The 18,143-nt window shown below is 37.3% G+C and overlaps 1 protein-coding gene across 2 annotated transcripts in view; it reads left to right on the forward strand.

The window, feature by feature from the left end:
* Positions 1 to 18,143, forward strand: part of LOC115217393 (ubiquitin carboxyl-terminal hydrolase 47) — a 110,853-nt gene that overhangs the window by 71,207 nt on the left and 21,503 nt on the right. For both annotated transcript variants that reach the window (XM_029787079.2, XM_036499569.1), the window contains 10 exons: positions 731 to 782; positions 3,970 to 4,046; positions 4,317 to 4,372; positions 6,882 to 6,994; positions 8,949 to 9,053; positions 9,976 to 10,183; positions 12,895 to 13,010; positions 14,752 to 14,868; positions 16,125 to 16,245; positions 16,351 to 17,241. In XM_029787079.2, the coding sequence (XP_029642939.1) occupies positions 731 to 782; positions 3,970 to 4,046; positions 4,317 to 4,372; positions 6,882 to 6,994; positions 8,949 to 9,053; positions 9,976 to 10,183; positions 12,895 to 13,010; positions 14,752 to 14,868; positions 16,125 to 16,245; positions 16,351 to 17,241 (1,856 nt within the window). The remainder of the gene's footprint in view (positions 1 to 730; positions 783 to 3,969; positions 4,047 to 4,316; positions 4,373 to 6,881; positions 6,995 to 8,948; positions 9,054 to 9,975; positions 10,184 to 12,894; positions 13,011 to 14,751; positions 14,869 to 16,124; positions 16,246 to 16,350; positions 17,242 to 18,143) is intronic.

Below are 18,143 nucleotides of genomic sequence, written 5' to 3' on the forward strand. Positions count from 1 at the left end.
AAATGCTTGTGGTAAAAAAAAAATGTTCTTGTTAATGATAAGAAGTTTCATCATTTTCCAAAGACAAATGTAATTTGGTTTTTGATCCTTGAAGTTTGAGTGAAGATTGTTTATAGCTTAAAATTTCAATGTTAAAATGTTGAGCTACTTTAAAAATAATAATGAAATTATTGTATACAGTGCACCACAACTTGTCAGAAAGTGCGTATAGAGTGTATGCAGTAATGTACAAATGTCTGGAAAGCGAACAATTTATGAGTCGGATACATGCTTGTGTGTGTATGGAGGGGAGAAAATCAGGTGTAGTGTTGGCGAATCTCAGAAAGCATGGAAGTTTTGAAGGATGCGGTGCTCCGACAACTATTAACTGATGCCGGCAGTTTGTTCCACGCTTCAGCAACTCTCAGCGTGAAAAAATGTTTCCTGAAGTCATGGGAGCTGTGCTGTTTTCTGACTTTGTAAATATGTCCACGGGTGTTAGACGGGTGGAGTTTGAAAAGGTGCTCAGAGTTATTGTTTGTAAGATGGTTAATAATTTTCTACAAGCTTATGTTTACTAATTTATGATGCCGACAGTTTGTTCCATGCTTCAGCAACTCTCAAATATTAATTCAGAAATGAAATAGGCTGAATTAAAAACATTAAATTTTTTTTTCTTTGAACATTGAATGCATTGAAAGTGTAATTGAATATTATTTATAACTTGAACATAAATCTTTATGATTTTCAGATCCTTTAAAGATGGCCAATGGTACAGTTTCAATGACCAGCATGTTTCGAAAGTAAGTGGCACCGAAACCATTTGTATGTCTATGCGTTTTCATGACTAATTTTTAATTATTTTTATAACCATACTAAAGAGTATGGAATGCCATTGTCAAGACATGTCCATGGCAGTAACATTTGTGGATGTCACAGCATTTGATTCTGTAAACTGGGAAGTCACATTAGTTATCCTGTGCAATGGCCCAGTGGTTAGGGCAGCGGATTCGCGGTCATAGGATCGCGGTTTCGATCCCAGACCGGGCGTTGTGAGTGTTTATTGAGCGAAAACACCTAAAAGCTCTATGAGGCTCCGCCAGGAGATGGTGGTGATCCCTGCTGTACTCTTTCACCACAACTTTCTCTCACTCTTACTTCCTGTTTCTGTTGTACCTGTATTTCAAAGGGCCGGCCTTGTCACTCTCTGTGTCACGCTGAATATCCCCGAGAACTACGTTAAGGGTACACGTGTCTGTGGAGTGCTCAGCCACTTACACGTTAATTTCACGAGCAGGCTGTTCCGTTGATCGGATCAACCGGAACCCTCATCGTCGTTACTGACGGAGTGCTTCCCCCCCTGTGCTACTGTAGAGTACCAGCAAAAGTTAACAGTCAAAAATATCTATCACAAATGGAAAAGTAGCAGGTCAACTGTAGTTTAAGACTAGCTCTCATGGAAGAACTAATGCTATTTTTATTTAGTCAGTGTTGTATTGTCTCAACCCTTTAGCATTGAGATGACTTGGCCAAACGTAATGCTTGTTTATTCACACTGTTTTGAATTAATCATGCATTATTTTGTAGTCTTGAGATTTTGATGATATTATTTATTTTCAAAATGACATTGTAAGATAGGTGTGAGAGAGGCCACATCTGGCAAAGATCTGAAAGTATATTTGGGCTGGATATAGCCAGTTTGACTACTAAAGCATTAAGTAAAGTTGGGTTGAAATACAGAATCAGAAACAGTGTCACTCTCTTAAAAGACTCACTAACATTAGCGGTTGGGCACAATATCAGAATTTAGTACAAAACATTAGTCATGAGCATTAGTGACCGATTGGATGAAAGTTAAATTGGATCACTTAGTGGTAGAGAATAGAGTTGGATCAACATATGGTTTCAGAGAGCATCTTTTGAAGAATATTTGTTATTCATCTGAAGAAAAATTATAACTTAATTTTGTTTCCTCCTTAAACATGATAAGGTTTATTGAAAAATGTTTAATTGAAAGAGGTGGAAATGTTTGAGAAAACACTAAAGTTTGTAGCCCTGAAGTTGATAAATAGTAGAAATTTAAAGCAAAAAAAAAAATTTACAATCAATAAAAGTAAATATCTAAATATTTAGTTCAAGTCGTATGACATCAGTAGTGCTTTACCATTAGACAAATGTTAAACTTTTCTGATTTGATAACAAATCAAACATTTTTATTTATATTGAAGAAAATAGATTCACAGATTCTCTGTTTTTTAGCATTGAGAATTGGTAAATTTTTGACATATTTTGAAGTGGAAAATACCGAAATTATATCATGGCTTTGACTTGCCAAAATAATTTATGTAGTTACGCCCTATTCAAGTTCTGAGTTATCTTATAGGGAATCATCATTATCGTTTATTATTTGTTTTCCATGCTGGCATGGGTTGGATGGTTTGATAGGAGTTGGCAAGGCTGGAAGCCTCATCAAGTACCATTGTCTGTTTTGGCATAGTTTCTACAGTTGATGCCTTTCCTAATGCCAACCACTCTATAAAGTTTGCTGGGTGCTTTTACATGGCACCAGCACCAGTGCTTTTTACATGACACAAACACCAGTGCTTAAGCGTGGCCATGTTCCAGATTTTTTTTAAAGATAATATATAATTAAATAAACCTTTAGGTGTTTTTACATCAGTCCATGTCAATAAAATGCTGTTTTATCATCATCATCATCATCGTTTAGCATCCGTTTTCCATGCTAGCATGGGTTGTAATCTATTTGTTTTTTTTTTTAACTTATGTAGGTTTGCTTGATTTATTTCTAACAGTTGCTTTAGAAACTTGGTAATTAGTTGGTCAGGAGTGTTGTGCTGTCTCTATCATGGAAAATGTAACCTGACAAGACTTCGGTATTAACATTGCCAGGAAATTGGAGGGTTGTCATATATATTTGTTAGTTGTTTTGCATCAAGGATCTTGTTGCTAAATTCTTTGTTCTTAGATATAGCTTGTTGTTAAAGAATTAATTTATGAATATATATCATCATCATCATCATCTTCGTTTAGCGTCCGCTTTCCATGCTGGCATGGGTTGGACGGTTCAACTGGGGGTCTGGGAAGCCAGAAGGCTGCACCAGGCCCAGTCTGATCTGGCAATGTTTCTACGGCTGGATGCCCTTCCTAACGCCAACCACTCCATGAGTGTAGTGAGTGCTTTTTACGTGCCACCGGCATAGGTGCCAGACGAGGCTGGCAAACGGCCACGATCGGATGGTGCTTTTTACGTGCCACCGGCACGGGGGCCAGGCAAGGCTGGCAATGGCCACAATCGGATGGTGATTTATATATATATATATATATATTATATATATAAAACTGTAGTTGTGTGAGTGTCTGTCTCCTACGATTTAGATTCCTAACTCCTCCCACATTTTGCGGTGCAGTTTAACCAAATTCGGGTATCTTATAGTCGTGATTAATATCGAGCCTGTCTGGCTATTAGCGCACGTCTACGATGAGTCTACGATTTAAAAAATAATTTAACATCATTTTTTATTCCATTTTAATGCATAATTTTTCATGTGTCGATGGCGGCGGAGTTGGCGTCCACGCTCAAACACCTGCACCTGTGTTTGCTTCTCCCCCTTCTTCCCTCCCTCGTGAAGCTGTGGGGAAGGGAGTTTAAGGAAATCAACGTCGTAATGCGTTGTCAAGGAGACCAGCGTTCTTTTAGAACAACGACTTCATGGCTTGAAGACACCAAAACAGAAATGGCTAAGAAAGCCCGAATTGGCATCTATAAAGGAAGTAACTCTCTAAAAATGCTTATATAGTTATTTCCCTTAAAAACTCGAGCAACGCCGGGCGATACTGCTAGTATATATATAAAAATAAAGAAAACTTTTGGGTCTGGAGTGAGACATTACTTTCAAAGATTCCTTGATTAACTAGTTTATTATTTTTTAAAGCCATTGGAGGATGATGATAGTTTTATTTTCATTGTAGATCACTTATGATGATATCCGGAAAACCTATGGAGGTTCAAATACAGGTCGTACTTACTATTCAGCTTCTTACACTAGGTAAATTACTTTTCAAATGTCTTATGGTTTTCCTTTATTTTTTGTAAATGGTACTAAAACAATTCATATTAATTTCAAACTTTTGAAACTTAATATCAAATTTGATTATAGACAAAAATATTATCATGTCCATGTCTTGAAATAATACATTTGTAAGCATATTTTATACTTAGATCTTAATATATTACATCAATTTTTTAAAAAGTACTGCAAATATTTTTGGTGAATTATTCTATCATATACTTTTAAATTCAATATATTTTTTTCCAGCTCTACCAATGCCTACATGTTAATGTACCGGCAAATCGATAAAGAAAGAAATGCAGGTAAATTGATGGAATTTCTTTGAATTTATATTTTAAATATCTTTTACATCAGTTTAGTTTATTCTTTATTTTGTTTAAATTCTCTGCAAACTTAATATGCCATTGATTTTTGAGTCAAGTTGAAATTATGTATAACAAGTGGAGTGCCCTTTTTTCATTTTACTCTTTACTCTTTAACTTATTTCAGTCATTTGACTGCGGCCATGCTGGAGTACCGCCTTTAGTCGAGCAAATCGACCCCGGGACTTATTCTTTGTAAGCCCAGTACTTATTCTATCGGTCTCTTTTGCCGAACCGCTAAGTGATGGGGACGTAAACGCACCAGCATCGGTTGTCAAGCAATGCTAGGGGGACAAACACAGACACACACACACATATATATATATACATATATACGACAGGCTTCTTTCAGTTTCCGTCTACCAGATCCACTCACAAGGCATTGGTCGGCCCGAGGCTATAGCAGAAGACACTTGCCCAAGATGCCACGCAGTGGGACTGAATCCGGAACCATGTGGTTGGTTAGCAAGCTATTTACCACACAGCCACTCCTGCGCCTATATTCTGTATTTTAAAACTGAATATTGCTTATTTTCTTCAGTTAAAGAAAAATATTTCCATTTTTTGGATAGTTCTCTAAATGAAATATTTTGAGCAGATATTCACTAGCTACAAGTAGTCACTGACCAGGCAATTCTTTCTTGATTGTCCTGTTTTTTTTTTCCATCTTGGCCCAAATTGTTTAACTAGATCATCTTCACATCATTGTGTAGGCCTTCAGAGAGGCTTTTTCAGTTCTCTTGGATATTACTTGGCAATTACATAGGTCCATTTATTGTCTGTGATCTTTGCGATGTGTTTGGCACAGTGGAACTTATGCTTTTGGTATTCTGTAATCAATTGTTCACACCACTCCATTCTTAATTACCTCATTTTGGATATGCTCTTGGAATGATTTACGGAGAATTACTTGCATAGCAAGTGATTTGATCTGAGATCGTGTGCTGGAACGAAAACAATTGAAGCGTAGAAGGTATTTATAAGCCATTTAAGAAACACACAAAAGCTGTTCGATTCACTTCAACATTTAAGTTTAATTTGTCAAAATATTCTCATCGCTATAAGACCGCGACCTGTTCACTGACAAAAATCCGTGCTGTGAACAGGTCGCAGTCTTATAGCGATGAAAATATTTTGACAAATTAAACTTAAATGTTGAAGTGAATCGAATGGCTTTTGTGTGTTTTTTGGAATGGTATTTCTTGCATTGGGATCCTACCATGACCCTTTGTGTTGTTGCCAATCAACGTTCTTCCCTCATTGTAGTAGCCTGCGTCTTACTTGAATATAAGAGCACAGATAGGATGGTGCTATTGAAAAGACTGTCATGTAGAATCTTGTCCAGTTTTGCCTTGAGCACATCTTTTATTCCATCCTGCCCCTTATTCTTGAGATTTCAGTATCCATGTCTTGATGCATCTTCACTGTGTGTCCCAAGTAGACATTCTCCTTTACCTCCTTGATTTCATTGCTTCCCACTTCTCTTTGGCTAAGTGCTGTGTTTTTGGACTGCATATATTTCGTTTTCATGTGCGTTTTTCTAGCTGCATGAAAGCTAGATGTTCTATCTTGCTTTTATATATCACTCCAAGCTGTTTATTAGATACTAGCAGTATCGCCCGGCGTTGCTCGGGCTTGTAAGGGAAATAACTATATAAGCATTTTTAGAGAGTTACTTCCCTTATAGATGCCAATTCGGGTTTTCTTAGCCATTTCTGTTTTGGTGTCTTCAAGCCATGAAGTCGTTGTTCTAAAAGAACGCTGGTCTCCTTGACAACGCTTTACGACGTTGATTTCCTTACACTCCCTTCCCCACAGCTTCACGAGGGAAGGAAGAAGGGGGAGAAGCAAACACAGGTGCAGGTGTGACCATGGACGCCAACTCCACCGCCATCGACACACGAAAAATTATGCATTAAAATGGAATAAAAAATGATGTTAAATTATTTTTAAAATCGTAGACTCATCGTAGTGCTAATACTCAGACGGGCTCGATATGAATCACGACTATAAGATACCCGAATTTGGTTAAACTGCACCGTAAAATGTGGGAGTAGTTAGGAATCTAAATCGAAGGGGACAGACACTCACACAACTACAGTTTTATATATATAGATTACCCTCATCCTTTATTCAAGTACAATAAAATTTAGAAACATGGTATATGTATAATCAATTGGTCAGAGGTTTTGTGTTATCTCTATCATGGAATATATCACCAGACATGACTTCAGAATCAAGAGTGCCAAAAATTGGAGAGTTTTTCTTGCATAATCGCTAGTTGTTTTGTATAAGGAATCTTGTTGCTAAAGTCTTTGTTCTTAGGTATGGTTTGTTTAAAATCACGCATAACAGAACTTGATAGAAGTCTCATTTATCTTCTGTTAATGTCAGTTCAGTCCTTATCTGGTGTAAGCCCTATTAAATTATTGTTTTTGTTATCTTGCAGATTTTGTTTCTCCAGAAGATTTCCCACCACATATGAAAGCTCAGTTAGAAGAGTTAAGATCCAGAGAAGAAAACGAAAGGAAGCAGCAAGAAATTGATAAATGTACCTGCAAGGTAAAGTGAAAGTACAACAAATTGAAGTTATTTTGGCTGAACAGTCGAAAGCATATATTTGTATTTAATAGGTGCACATAGGGTCATGTTGAAAAAGTTCACTTTGTATTCAAATGGTTCTGGCTTTCATCTTACTCAATAGCTTCTTTGCTACTATAGCCTTGGGTTAACCTATACCTTATGATTGGAATTTTATTCACAAAAATGGCCCGGTGGCACGTAAAAAGCACCATCCGATTGTGGCCGTTGCTAGCCTCGCCTTGCCCATCGTGCCGGTGGCACGTAAAAAGCACCCACTACACACACTTATGGAGTGGTCGGCGTTAGGAAGGGCATCCAGCTGTAGAAACATTGCCAGATCAGACTGGGCCTGGTGCAGCCTTCTGGCTTCCTAGACCCCAGTTGAACCGTCCAACCCATGCTAGCATGGAAAGAGGATGCTAAACGATGATGATGATGAAAAACTGTGCAGAATCGCATCTCTCTCTCTCTCACATGTATGTTTCTGTGTGTGTGTGTGTGTGTGTTATTTACTTTATTCCAGTTTAAAATCAGTTGTTGTTTGTTTTGTTCTGTAACTTAACAGTTTGACAAACAGAGATCTATAAAACAAGTGTAAGACTGCAATACACTGGGGTTGGCATGGTTGGCTACATCCATGAAGGCAATGCCCCACTAGTGTTTGAAAGGAAGGACAGAATATATTGTTTATATGTAAACTACTCAGTAGGCTGATGGTGTTTATACATAGTCTCTACAATTTAGACACCTCTTTATACATTGATGATATTAATTGAATCTATAATAAAATAATTCTTTTTGATCAATCTTTCATAAAATAATGATGAAATTATTGTATACAGTGCTCAGGTGCACCACAACTTGTCAGAAAGTGCGTATAAAGTACATGCAGTAATGTAAAAATGTTTGGAAAGCGAACAATGTATGAGTCAGATACATGCTTGCGTGTGTATGGAGGGGAGAAAATCAGGTGTAGTGTTGTTGAATCTCAGGAAGCATGGAAGTTTTGAAGGATGCAGTGCTCCGACAACTAACAACTGATGCTGGTAGTTTTTTCCATGCATCAGCAACTCTTAGCATGAAAAAAATGTTTCCTAAAGTCATGGGAGCTGTGCTGTTTTCTGACTTTGTAAACATGTCCACGGGTGTTAGACAGGAGGAGTTTGAAAAGGTGCTCAGAGTTATTGTTAGTAAGATGGTTAATAATTTTATGGGTGTCTGCCAAGTCAGCTGCCAGACGTTCAAGTTTCAATGTTTCTATGCCCAGGGAAGTAAGGCGTTCAGAATATGGCAAATGCCTGATGGAGGGTATTCTCTTGGTTGCACGTCACTGAACGGTTTCCAGACGATTAATATCCTGGGCAAGATAGGGGTTCCAGACCGGTGATGCAAATTCCAGGTGAGGCCGCACCATAGCTATATAAACCCTCAGATAGATAGCTGGAGAGCAGCTCACAAAGGACTTGGTGAGTGATGCCAAGGCACCCTCAGCCTTCTCGGCAATTTTAGCAATGTGTTTTGTCCAACGCAAATCGCTATCAACAATAACGCCCAGGTCACGTTCACAAGAATACTTTTTGAGATTAGTGTTGTGGAGGGAGTAAGTAGACGCTGGGTTTCTCCTCCCAAAATGCATGGTAGTACATTTGTCCACAGCCAGCTTGAGTTGCCAGTCCATGATCCACTGCTGCATTGTGTCCAGGTCTGATTGCAATAAAGATCTATAGTGTACAGGATCTGTCCTCTTTATTTCGCGGTATAACTTGATGTTATCTGCATATTTATTTATATATGTACATTTCTAAAAGTATGCAAAATGATTTCCTTCTTCATGACTAGAAATATTTTTTGTAAATTGTTTTATTGTTACCTTGTTTGAATGTGAATGAATTCTGTAATGCACCCTGAAGAATATTTACTTGTTTTGTTCTAGATAAAGGTCTTTTGTTACAAACCAGGCACTCAAGTGAAAATGGAAAATAAACTTGAGGTGCACAAAGATAAAACCTTACGAGAGACAACAGAAATTGCTTATAATGTAAGTTTTTGAGTTTTGAGACCATTTTTTTCATTTGTCATTTATACTGATTGTAACATTTTGGATGAAAGAATTATTGCTCGAAGGAGAACATTCTCTTAATTGTTATGTTTCGCTAACAGATCCAGAAATGGTGGTTTTTTTTTGTTTTTTTTTTCTGTTTTTTGTCACTTTAATATTTTGTTTTGACTCTTTGAAAATTGATTGTTGATAAGGAGTCTTTCTCTAAAAGTAGGCTGTTTTCCTTTTTCACTACCATTATTCAACCTGTTTGATACCAAGCTACCTCTAACTTCCCTTGGTCCTATGATACAAACTTGATTCAAATGATCTAAATGTGGCATTTGAACTCAGAACATAAGGTCAGAAGAAATGCTGCTAAACATTTTGTTTGGCACAGCAACAATTCTGCCTGCTTGCCATCCTACACCAGAATGATATTGATTGTTATTTTACTATCAAAATTAATTAGAACAAAGGCAGTTCTGAGTTCAAATTCTGCTGAGGTTGATTTTTGCCTTTCACCCTTTTGGGGTCGATAAATTAAGTACCAGTTGCATACTGGGGTCAATCTAACCGACTGCCCCTTTATCCCCAAAAATTTCAAGCCTTGTGCCTAGAGTAGAAAAGAATATACTCTGTATCTGAGGCAGTGAACTAGCAGAATCATTAGCACACCAGGCAAGATACTAAGCAGCATTTTGTCTGTCTTTACATTTGAGTTCATATTCCACCAAAGTTGATTTTACTTATCTTCCTTTTGGGGGCCAATGTAATTGACCTGCTCCCTCTCCTGAACGTGCTGACCTTGTGCTAAAATTTGAGAGCAATATACTCTATATCTGGATTTTAACAGTGTGTTTGAGATCCGTATGTAAGGATATCTTTACATTTTATATAATCCGTGTCAACTCTTTTGTAGTTGTTTCAGTTGAAGGACGTGGCTTCTCTGGACTGTTGTCGATTAGTCAAATATGACGACTATTGTGAGGCTCTAGAGAAATCATTTGAAAATGAAGAAGACAGCCCCATTGAAAAGCTACTGGGAGGAGTCAAGTCAACTTACACATTTGATCTACTATTAGAGATACGGCGCCCTGACCAAACATTTCAAGAGTATAAACCAGGTGGTAAGTAAAATTTTATAAATTTGAGATACATTTTTGCAAATTTTAGATTGCTGAAGAAAAGGAAAATATTAATATGCCCAACATGTTAATTACTTTTATTTATCCATCAATTTATACTTCAAGAAATATAAAAATCTCATGAGTTTCTGCTTCTGAATTGGTTGATATGAGAATGAGATGTTTTAGGGGTAGCCCCTTGGGTACATTATCAGTAAATAGTAGAGACTTTGACATTTGACTAATTGCTTTATTAATTGATTAAATGTAAGCATGTTAAATAATATGTATATTTTATTGGTAGCTAGGTGCCATAGATTCAGCTGTTACTAGGGATCCTGTCAAACCAATAAGAGAGCCTCTACATAGTCACTTGATTTGCTAGAATTAACAGTCAAATTGTCCTAATATAACAATCTTCAAAAGAAGGAAAGGCATCTTTGCTAATGTGGCTATACATACATCATCATCATCATTTAATGTCTAGTTTTCCATGCTTGCATGGGTTAGAGAGAACTTGTTGCAGTAGATTTTCTATGACCAGGTGGCCTTCTCGTTATTAACCTTCACCTGTTTCCAAGCAAAGTAATATTTCCCATGGCCAGAATTGCATTATGTGAAGACAAGAGTGTACACACACACATCAGGTTTCTTTCAGTTTCCACTTGATCAAATCTATTCACAAGGTTTTGGTTGGCCCAGGGCTATAGAAGAAGACACTTGTTCAAGGTGCCTCTCAATGGGACTAAATCCGAGACCATGTCGTTTAGAAGCAATCTTCTTTATTTCAAAATTTTGCCATAAAGGCATGACACAGAGTAGCTTGCAGGCTGGACAAAAACATTAATGAGATGAATGATGAAAAAGGATGATATTGATGAGAGAAGACAAAAAACGCCTGCCGATTTTTTTTGCTTCTCTAATACATTATTTAAAAAAAAAAAAAAACAAAATGAGGTATTAAACCTCTTACTTTAGTTTTTATACTGGTTCCATTACAAAATTTTTTTTGTCTTTTTACAAAAAAAACACACAAAAATGAGGTAGTAAACCTCTTACACAGACTGAGACACCAAGTCTCTTCAACCATCCCCTATCAATTCTCTTTCCGCCTGCAGGCAATCCCTTAGCCTCAAGTCAGGGTCCCAAAAGATATAATTGTAATATTTCTTCAAACAGGACTCCACTATTCAAAAGAACTCTCTTTCTTTCACCACAAGTGCCGCCACCTGCGGTGGCCAATGCTGACTATCAGTACAGGCCGAGTCCATGAGGTCCTGACTTTCAAGACAACTCTCCCCAAAGATAGAATACCACATATTCTTTACTTTCACTGGGAGGGGCCACAGCTTCCTCTGTCAGTGGCATGATTCCCACCGAAGAGGCCTTTCGACATGCCGGTACTTCATTGCAACCCTCCAGCAATGTCCCATTTTTTTTCTTTTTATCTTTGGTGCAAGAGGAGTTGGCTTCTTTGCCATAACCGTAGGAACTCTCTTCTGTTAGTTTTAGGTTAACCCAAACCTTGTAAGTGAAATTGGGTAGATGGAAACTGCAGAGGTTTGTTGGATGAACTGCATGAGTTCTTGTCTGGTAGATTTACCCTGTGTCTGGGTTTAACACAAACACCTAGCTATTAGGTGCATTTAGTGGGATCTACTAGGATTTAGTTCAAACCACTCTCTAGTTTGAGGTGACTCTATTATCTCCCTTCTTCAAACCAGTTTTGAAGATTCTGCAAAAGATCATCAGTACTGTACTTCCTCTTTCAGCCAAAAAGCAAATACAGCAAAGAACATGTCCAAATGTGCTACATGCATATATGTTTGCACAAACTGTATGGTGGGTGGGTGGGTGGGTGGTTAAGGTGCTTGTAAGATATTACACAAATGAATATCTGACATAGATATAGACTGATCATTGTAATAACATTAGTTCTTGCTGGTTTTGAACAGAGCATGTTATATGTGTCATCAATGAATATTCTTCACATGGAAAAGGGATGTTGATGATGATGAAGGATAATGAATTGCAAACAATAACTCTGAGCACCTTTTCAAACTCCACCCATCTAACACCCGTGGACATGTTTACAAAGTCAGAAAACAGCACAGCTCCCATGACTTCAGGAAACATTTTTTCACGCTGAGAGTTGCTGAAGCGTGGAACAAACTGCCGGCATCAGTTGTTAGTTGTCGGAGCACTGCATCCTTCAAAACTTCCATGCTTTCTGAGATTTGCCAACACTACACCTGATTTTCTCAAAACTTCCATGCTTTCTGAGATTTGCCAACACTACACCTGATTTTCTCAAAACTTCCATGCTTTCTGAGATTTGCCAACACTACACCTGATTTTCTCAAAACTTCCATGCTTTCTGAGATTTGCCAACACTACACCTGATTTTCTCAAAACTTCCATGCTTTCTGAGATTCGCCAACACTACACCTGATTTTCTCAAAACTTCCATGCTTTCTGAGATTTGCCAACACTACACCTGATTTTCTCCCCTCCATACACACACAGGCATGTATCTGACTCATACATTGTTCACTTCCCAGACATTTGTACATTACTGCATGTACTTTATACGCACTTTCTGACAAGTTGTGGTGCACCTGAGCACTGTATACAATAATTTCATTATTATTATTATTATTTCAATGTTTGTTTTTTTATTTCTAATAAATCAGCTACTCTCTTTGTCTCTTTAGGTGTGACAATAAAGGTTCATTTGGTAGATCTTGAATCTGAAATCATCCACTCACCAGTCACAGTGCGAGCTTGTAATAGCAATACAGTAGCTGAGTTCAAAGAACTTGTTGCAAAAGTAAGTAATCTTGATATTGCCACTTTTTTTTTTAATTGTATTTTGTATTATTAGCTAAAAAAAACATTGTATATGCAAGGAAAAAATAATCGATTTTTGTGACATGACTTACTAAATTATCTATGAATTTTAATGAAACATGCTTATTAGGCAGTAAAACTCAAGGAAGATCCATATTAACCCTTTCATTACCAACCCGGCTGAAACCGGCTCTGGCTCTTTAGTATAAATGTCTTGTTTTCATAAGTTTTGAATTCAAAATTTCCACCAAATCTTAGTCACAATTTATGTTCCTAACACTAGCTCAATGATAACGATGTTATTTTACTAAATTCTTTGTTATATTTAAAATAATTGGAAGAAACACAGAGCATCTCAAAATAAATACAGTAACGAAAGGGTTAATTGGGATTTATAACCAAAGGAAATCAAAAAGAAAAAAAAACCTTCACTTCATGAATCAATTCAATAATATTATAAGAACATTAAAGTTTAAATACCTTTTCTAATATGCTGAAAGGACTTAAAAATGCACTGGTATTATTATGCTAATAGGCAATCATTAGAATTATATTTACTTTTGCATTTTCACAGGTGATGCATAACTTTCTAAATTCCATTATCTTAACCTCTGTTTTTGCTATCATTTAATCTATCATTTACTCACAATACAATTACTTTATCGTGCTTAAGCAAGTTCCTTATGATTTTCCTAAACAATAGTACTTGACCTTCTGTGGAGGCGCAATGGCCCAGTGGTTAGGGCAGCGGACTCGCGGTCATAGGATCACGGTTTTGATTCCCAGACCGGGCGTTGTGAGTGTTTATTGCGCGAAAACACCTAAAGCTCCACAAGGCTCCGGCAGGGGATGGTGGTGATCCCTGCTGTACTCTTTCACCACAACTTTCTCTCACTCTTACTTCCTGTTTCTGTTGTACCTGTATTTCAAAGGGCCGGCCTTGTCACTCTCTGTGTCACACTGAATATCCCCGAGAATTACGTTAAGGGTACACGTGTCTGTGGAGTGCTCAGCCACTTACATGTTAATTTCACGAGCAGGCTGTTCCGTTCATTCGGATCAACCGGAACCCTTGTCGTCGTAACCGATGGAGTGCTTCCATCCAGTACTTGACCTCTCTAAAGCTTTATCAGTTCAATAGACATTAATGTCCAAGCTAGTTTTACATCATCTGGGTCTTATAATTGCCAATTGTTATTACTTTCTTCCCTACCACTTTCTCTCTATTTTCCATATTGCATTCTTCCTTACGGGCTTAATTTTCTTACTTTCTTGTCACTCTACCTTTTCACATTTCCTCCTTTGCTACTTTCATCTCTTTCTCCTCCCTGAACTCCTCACCCTCTCTTCCATTTATTTCACTCTTGCTGCTCCTCTCCTTCCTAGCTCAACTTTTGCTATTTCTCCCTCTCCCTTGCTCAGCTCCTACTAGTCCTCCTCCTCCTTTGCTTAGCTTCTACTACTCCTCTCTCTTGCTCAACTATTATTCTTTCATTCTCTTGTGCAACTACTGCTTATCTCCCTATCTTTTGGTCAACTGCTGGCTGTCTTTTGCTCTCTCTCCCTCTCTCTCTCTCCTGTTGATTGTCTTTCTCCCTAACTCAACTACTGCTTCTCTCTCTCTCGACTTCTTTTTCTCTTTATATTCTTTCCTTCCTCTTCTAACAGTCTTTGTATATTTGTTGTATGTCTTACTGTATAATCTAACTACTCTTTTATAGACATTGAATGTTCCTGTGACCCATATGCGCTGCTGTCTGGAACTTTACTCAGATCTTCGATTGCTTACCTCACCTGAAGAAACTCTGAAGTCAGAAAATTTTTTCCGTTGCAATAAAGTAATTTCTTGGAGATAATTTTAAATGCTGCCACTTTATAGTAATTCATTGTTACCGAACAATATAAATATCAACTTTTGATTTAATTAGTATGAAGATTTGTTTAAAAATTTTCATGCTAATTACATTTGTCTGTAATTTAAATTCTTCATCATCATCATCGTTTAACGTTTGCTTTCCATGCTGGCATGGGTTGGATGGTTTGACTGGGGACTGGCAAGCCAGGTGGCCACACCAGGCTCCAATCTGATTTGGCAATGTTTCTACAGTTGGATGCCCTTCCTAATGCCAACCACTCCAAGAGTGTAGTGGGTACTTTTTACGTGCCACCGGCGTGGGAGCCAGTCTGGTGGCACTGGCATTGGTCTCATTCAGATTGTGCTTTTTACGTGCCACTGGCACAGGAGCCAGTCGGGGCAATGGGGGCTGGCATCAACCACGTTCGGATGGTGCTTTTTACGTACCACTGGCACGGGGAGCCAGTCAGGCGGCTCTGGCAATGACCTGTGCATGAATAGTGCTTATTGCATGCCACCAGCACTGGTATCAGCCACAACTACAATTTCCATTTGATTTGATTTTGATTTACTTGACTCAATAGGTCTCCTCAAGCCCAGCATGTCGCCTGACGATTCAAAGGTACTTTTTTAAGTGGGCTGGTTATGCAACACTGGGGTAGGCTGCAGCTGTGATCTCACTTTGTTTGTCGAGTTTTCTCAATCACAGCATATCTCTAGAGGTCTCAGTATTTCGTCATTGCCTCTATGAAGCCCAACGTCCGAAGGTCTTGCTTCACTACTTCATCCCGTGTCTTCTTGGGTCTCATTCTTCCATGGGTTCCTTCCACTTTTAGGGAGTTATACTTCTTCACACAGCTCTCCTCATCCATACGTAGCACATGACCATACCAGTGCAGTCATCTCTGTTGCACACCACATTTGATGCTTCTTATATCCAACATTTCACTCAGGGTGCTTACATTCTGTTGTGTGTGCACACTAACATTACACATTCAGCGGATCATACTGGCTTCATTTCTTTCGAGCCTACGCATGTCTTCAGCAGTCATGGCCCAGGTTTCACTACCATGTAGCATGGAAGTTTGCACACATGCATCATACAATCTACCTTAAGTTGTCGGTTTATTATCGATTTAGTAATTTTATCGATTTAAAATTTGACTATTTTAAATTTCTTTTTCTTACACAAGGGCAATACTTTAAATATTGTTTTTTATTTTATTTTTGTTGCAATAGGTTTTCATAGAATATTCTGGTAGTGAAGATTCTGATGTGACATTTACAAGAAGTAAATTCTACAAGTTACTAGACAGACATCAAAACACCATTCGAATTTACATGAATATACCATCCAAAAGTGAGTATTTAACTATTGAGAATGTTCGTCACTACTTGTTCTTAACGAATTTTACTTTTTATGATTTTTATTTAATTTTTCCTTTTTTTTTAATTTGTTTTTAAGTGCAAGTTGGAGACTATAAGAACCACGCCAACTATTTGCCATTCTCCAAAAACAATTCTGCTACCAGCAACGGTGATGATTCCCCTGGATCTCCTGTAAAGAACTTCAAGAACGATTATAGAAAAGAAGAGTATACAAGAGACGTAATTTCTTGCTGTGATGACAATTCGGCTTATCCTGCTGCTGTGATTGGTGCTGACGGAGCGTCCGGCCCTCATGAAATTGATGGCACCACTCCAATCATCAGATCAAATACAGATTTTTCAAATACCTCTTCTACAACGAAATCAAAGACATATTTACCATTAACTACAGGAAGCAATATAATACATACAAAAATGCAGCAATTAAACTTCCGTCTTTCGAAAACAGGTTACACACAAAGTGATAGTGGTAATGTTGTGTCTTATTGTACTGATGACATCGCTAGTCCTTCCACAGGCCGGGAATCAATGGATGAAAGTCCATTAAATTCCCCGATAGTTGATAGCATGCCAGTTATTAGTCCATTGACTCCAAATTACAGAGATGATAACTCTGAGGACATAAATAATTGCAATAAGTTTTCTTCTGACATTACTGGATGGTGCACGATACCCATCCCTCTGGGAAACATGATTATGGATGACTGGGCCAGTGAAATTAGCCAAAGCAATATTGACGTTATAGGCCCTGATAGAGCCAGGAGGGGTGGTGAAGAAGACTTAGTTGCCAATGATGCTTTAAATTTAGAGTCACTAGAAGAGAATTGCGAACTGAACACATCAATTCAATGTGAAAAAGATACTGATAGCATTTGTAACCATGAATGTATTGATAAAGAATTGGACAATGAGGAATACAGACACTATTTTGAAGCAACAGAAAATACAGATGCTCTTGGTCAAAGAAGTAAGTAACTGTTTTAACTCCTTTGCATTCTATGATTGAATAATTAAATTTCAATTAATTTTGCTTTGATAAATATGGCTAAATTATCAATACTTTGTTTTTGTTTGTTCTAATCTCATGCCGTGTTCTTTTTTTCCTTTGTGTATATAATTGAGCAGGATTCATTTCATTAACATATTACAAAACTTACCATGACAGGTGTGGCTGACATTAATTTAGAGACTTCAAACCATGGTAGTTTGGTGTGAAAGCCTAAATTAATAAGTGTATATGATCAATAGTCACTTCAGTTACATGTGCAAAGAATATGCATGTGTCGAAAATTTCAGTGAAGTGGAAGTTATATGTAAAAACAGCAAAAAAGAACCCCATAAATTGTTAACTCTGACTATGTAGATTAATTATTGCAAAAAACAGGAGTGCTATCTGTATAAAAGTGAATGGTGGTTGTTATGTATTTTGACTGTCGGACTTGCATGTATATTATTTGCCATGATTAATTCATCAACATTAGCCTTAAAATTTCTTGAGTTGACTTTTATTGAATTTTGATTAGTAAAATTAACATTCAGAGTAGTTGATTTAAATGACAAAGAAGTGATGCATTATTTTAGATATATATTTCATTATGTAAAAAAAAAAAAGGCAGATTGAGTCTTAGCATTTTTACAGTCTTAAAAAGATATTGAATTTTGTTGGATATATTGAGGTTTCTGTTTCCTTTCTAAGACTATCAAGCTTTGCATAGTTCGAGTTTGTATGTCTGATACGAGTGGACTAAATGTTTTCTTTTTACTACTTCAGATTTACTCACAAATGACTGAAAGCTGATTTCTTAAAATCAACTCAGTTGAAGGTCAGATTGAAGTGTTATTAACCATGTTCATGAATTTAAAATTTGT

Source organism: Octopus sinensis, linkage group LG1 (assembly GCF_006345805.1).
Source record: "Octopus sinensis linkage group LG1, ASM634580v1, whole genome shotgun sequence".
NCBI classification, from domain to species: Eukaryota; Metazoa; Mollusca; class Cephalopoda; order Octopoda; family Octopodidae; genus Octopus; species Octopus sinensis.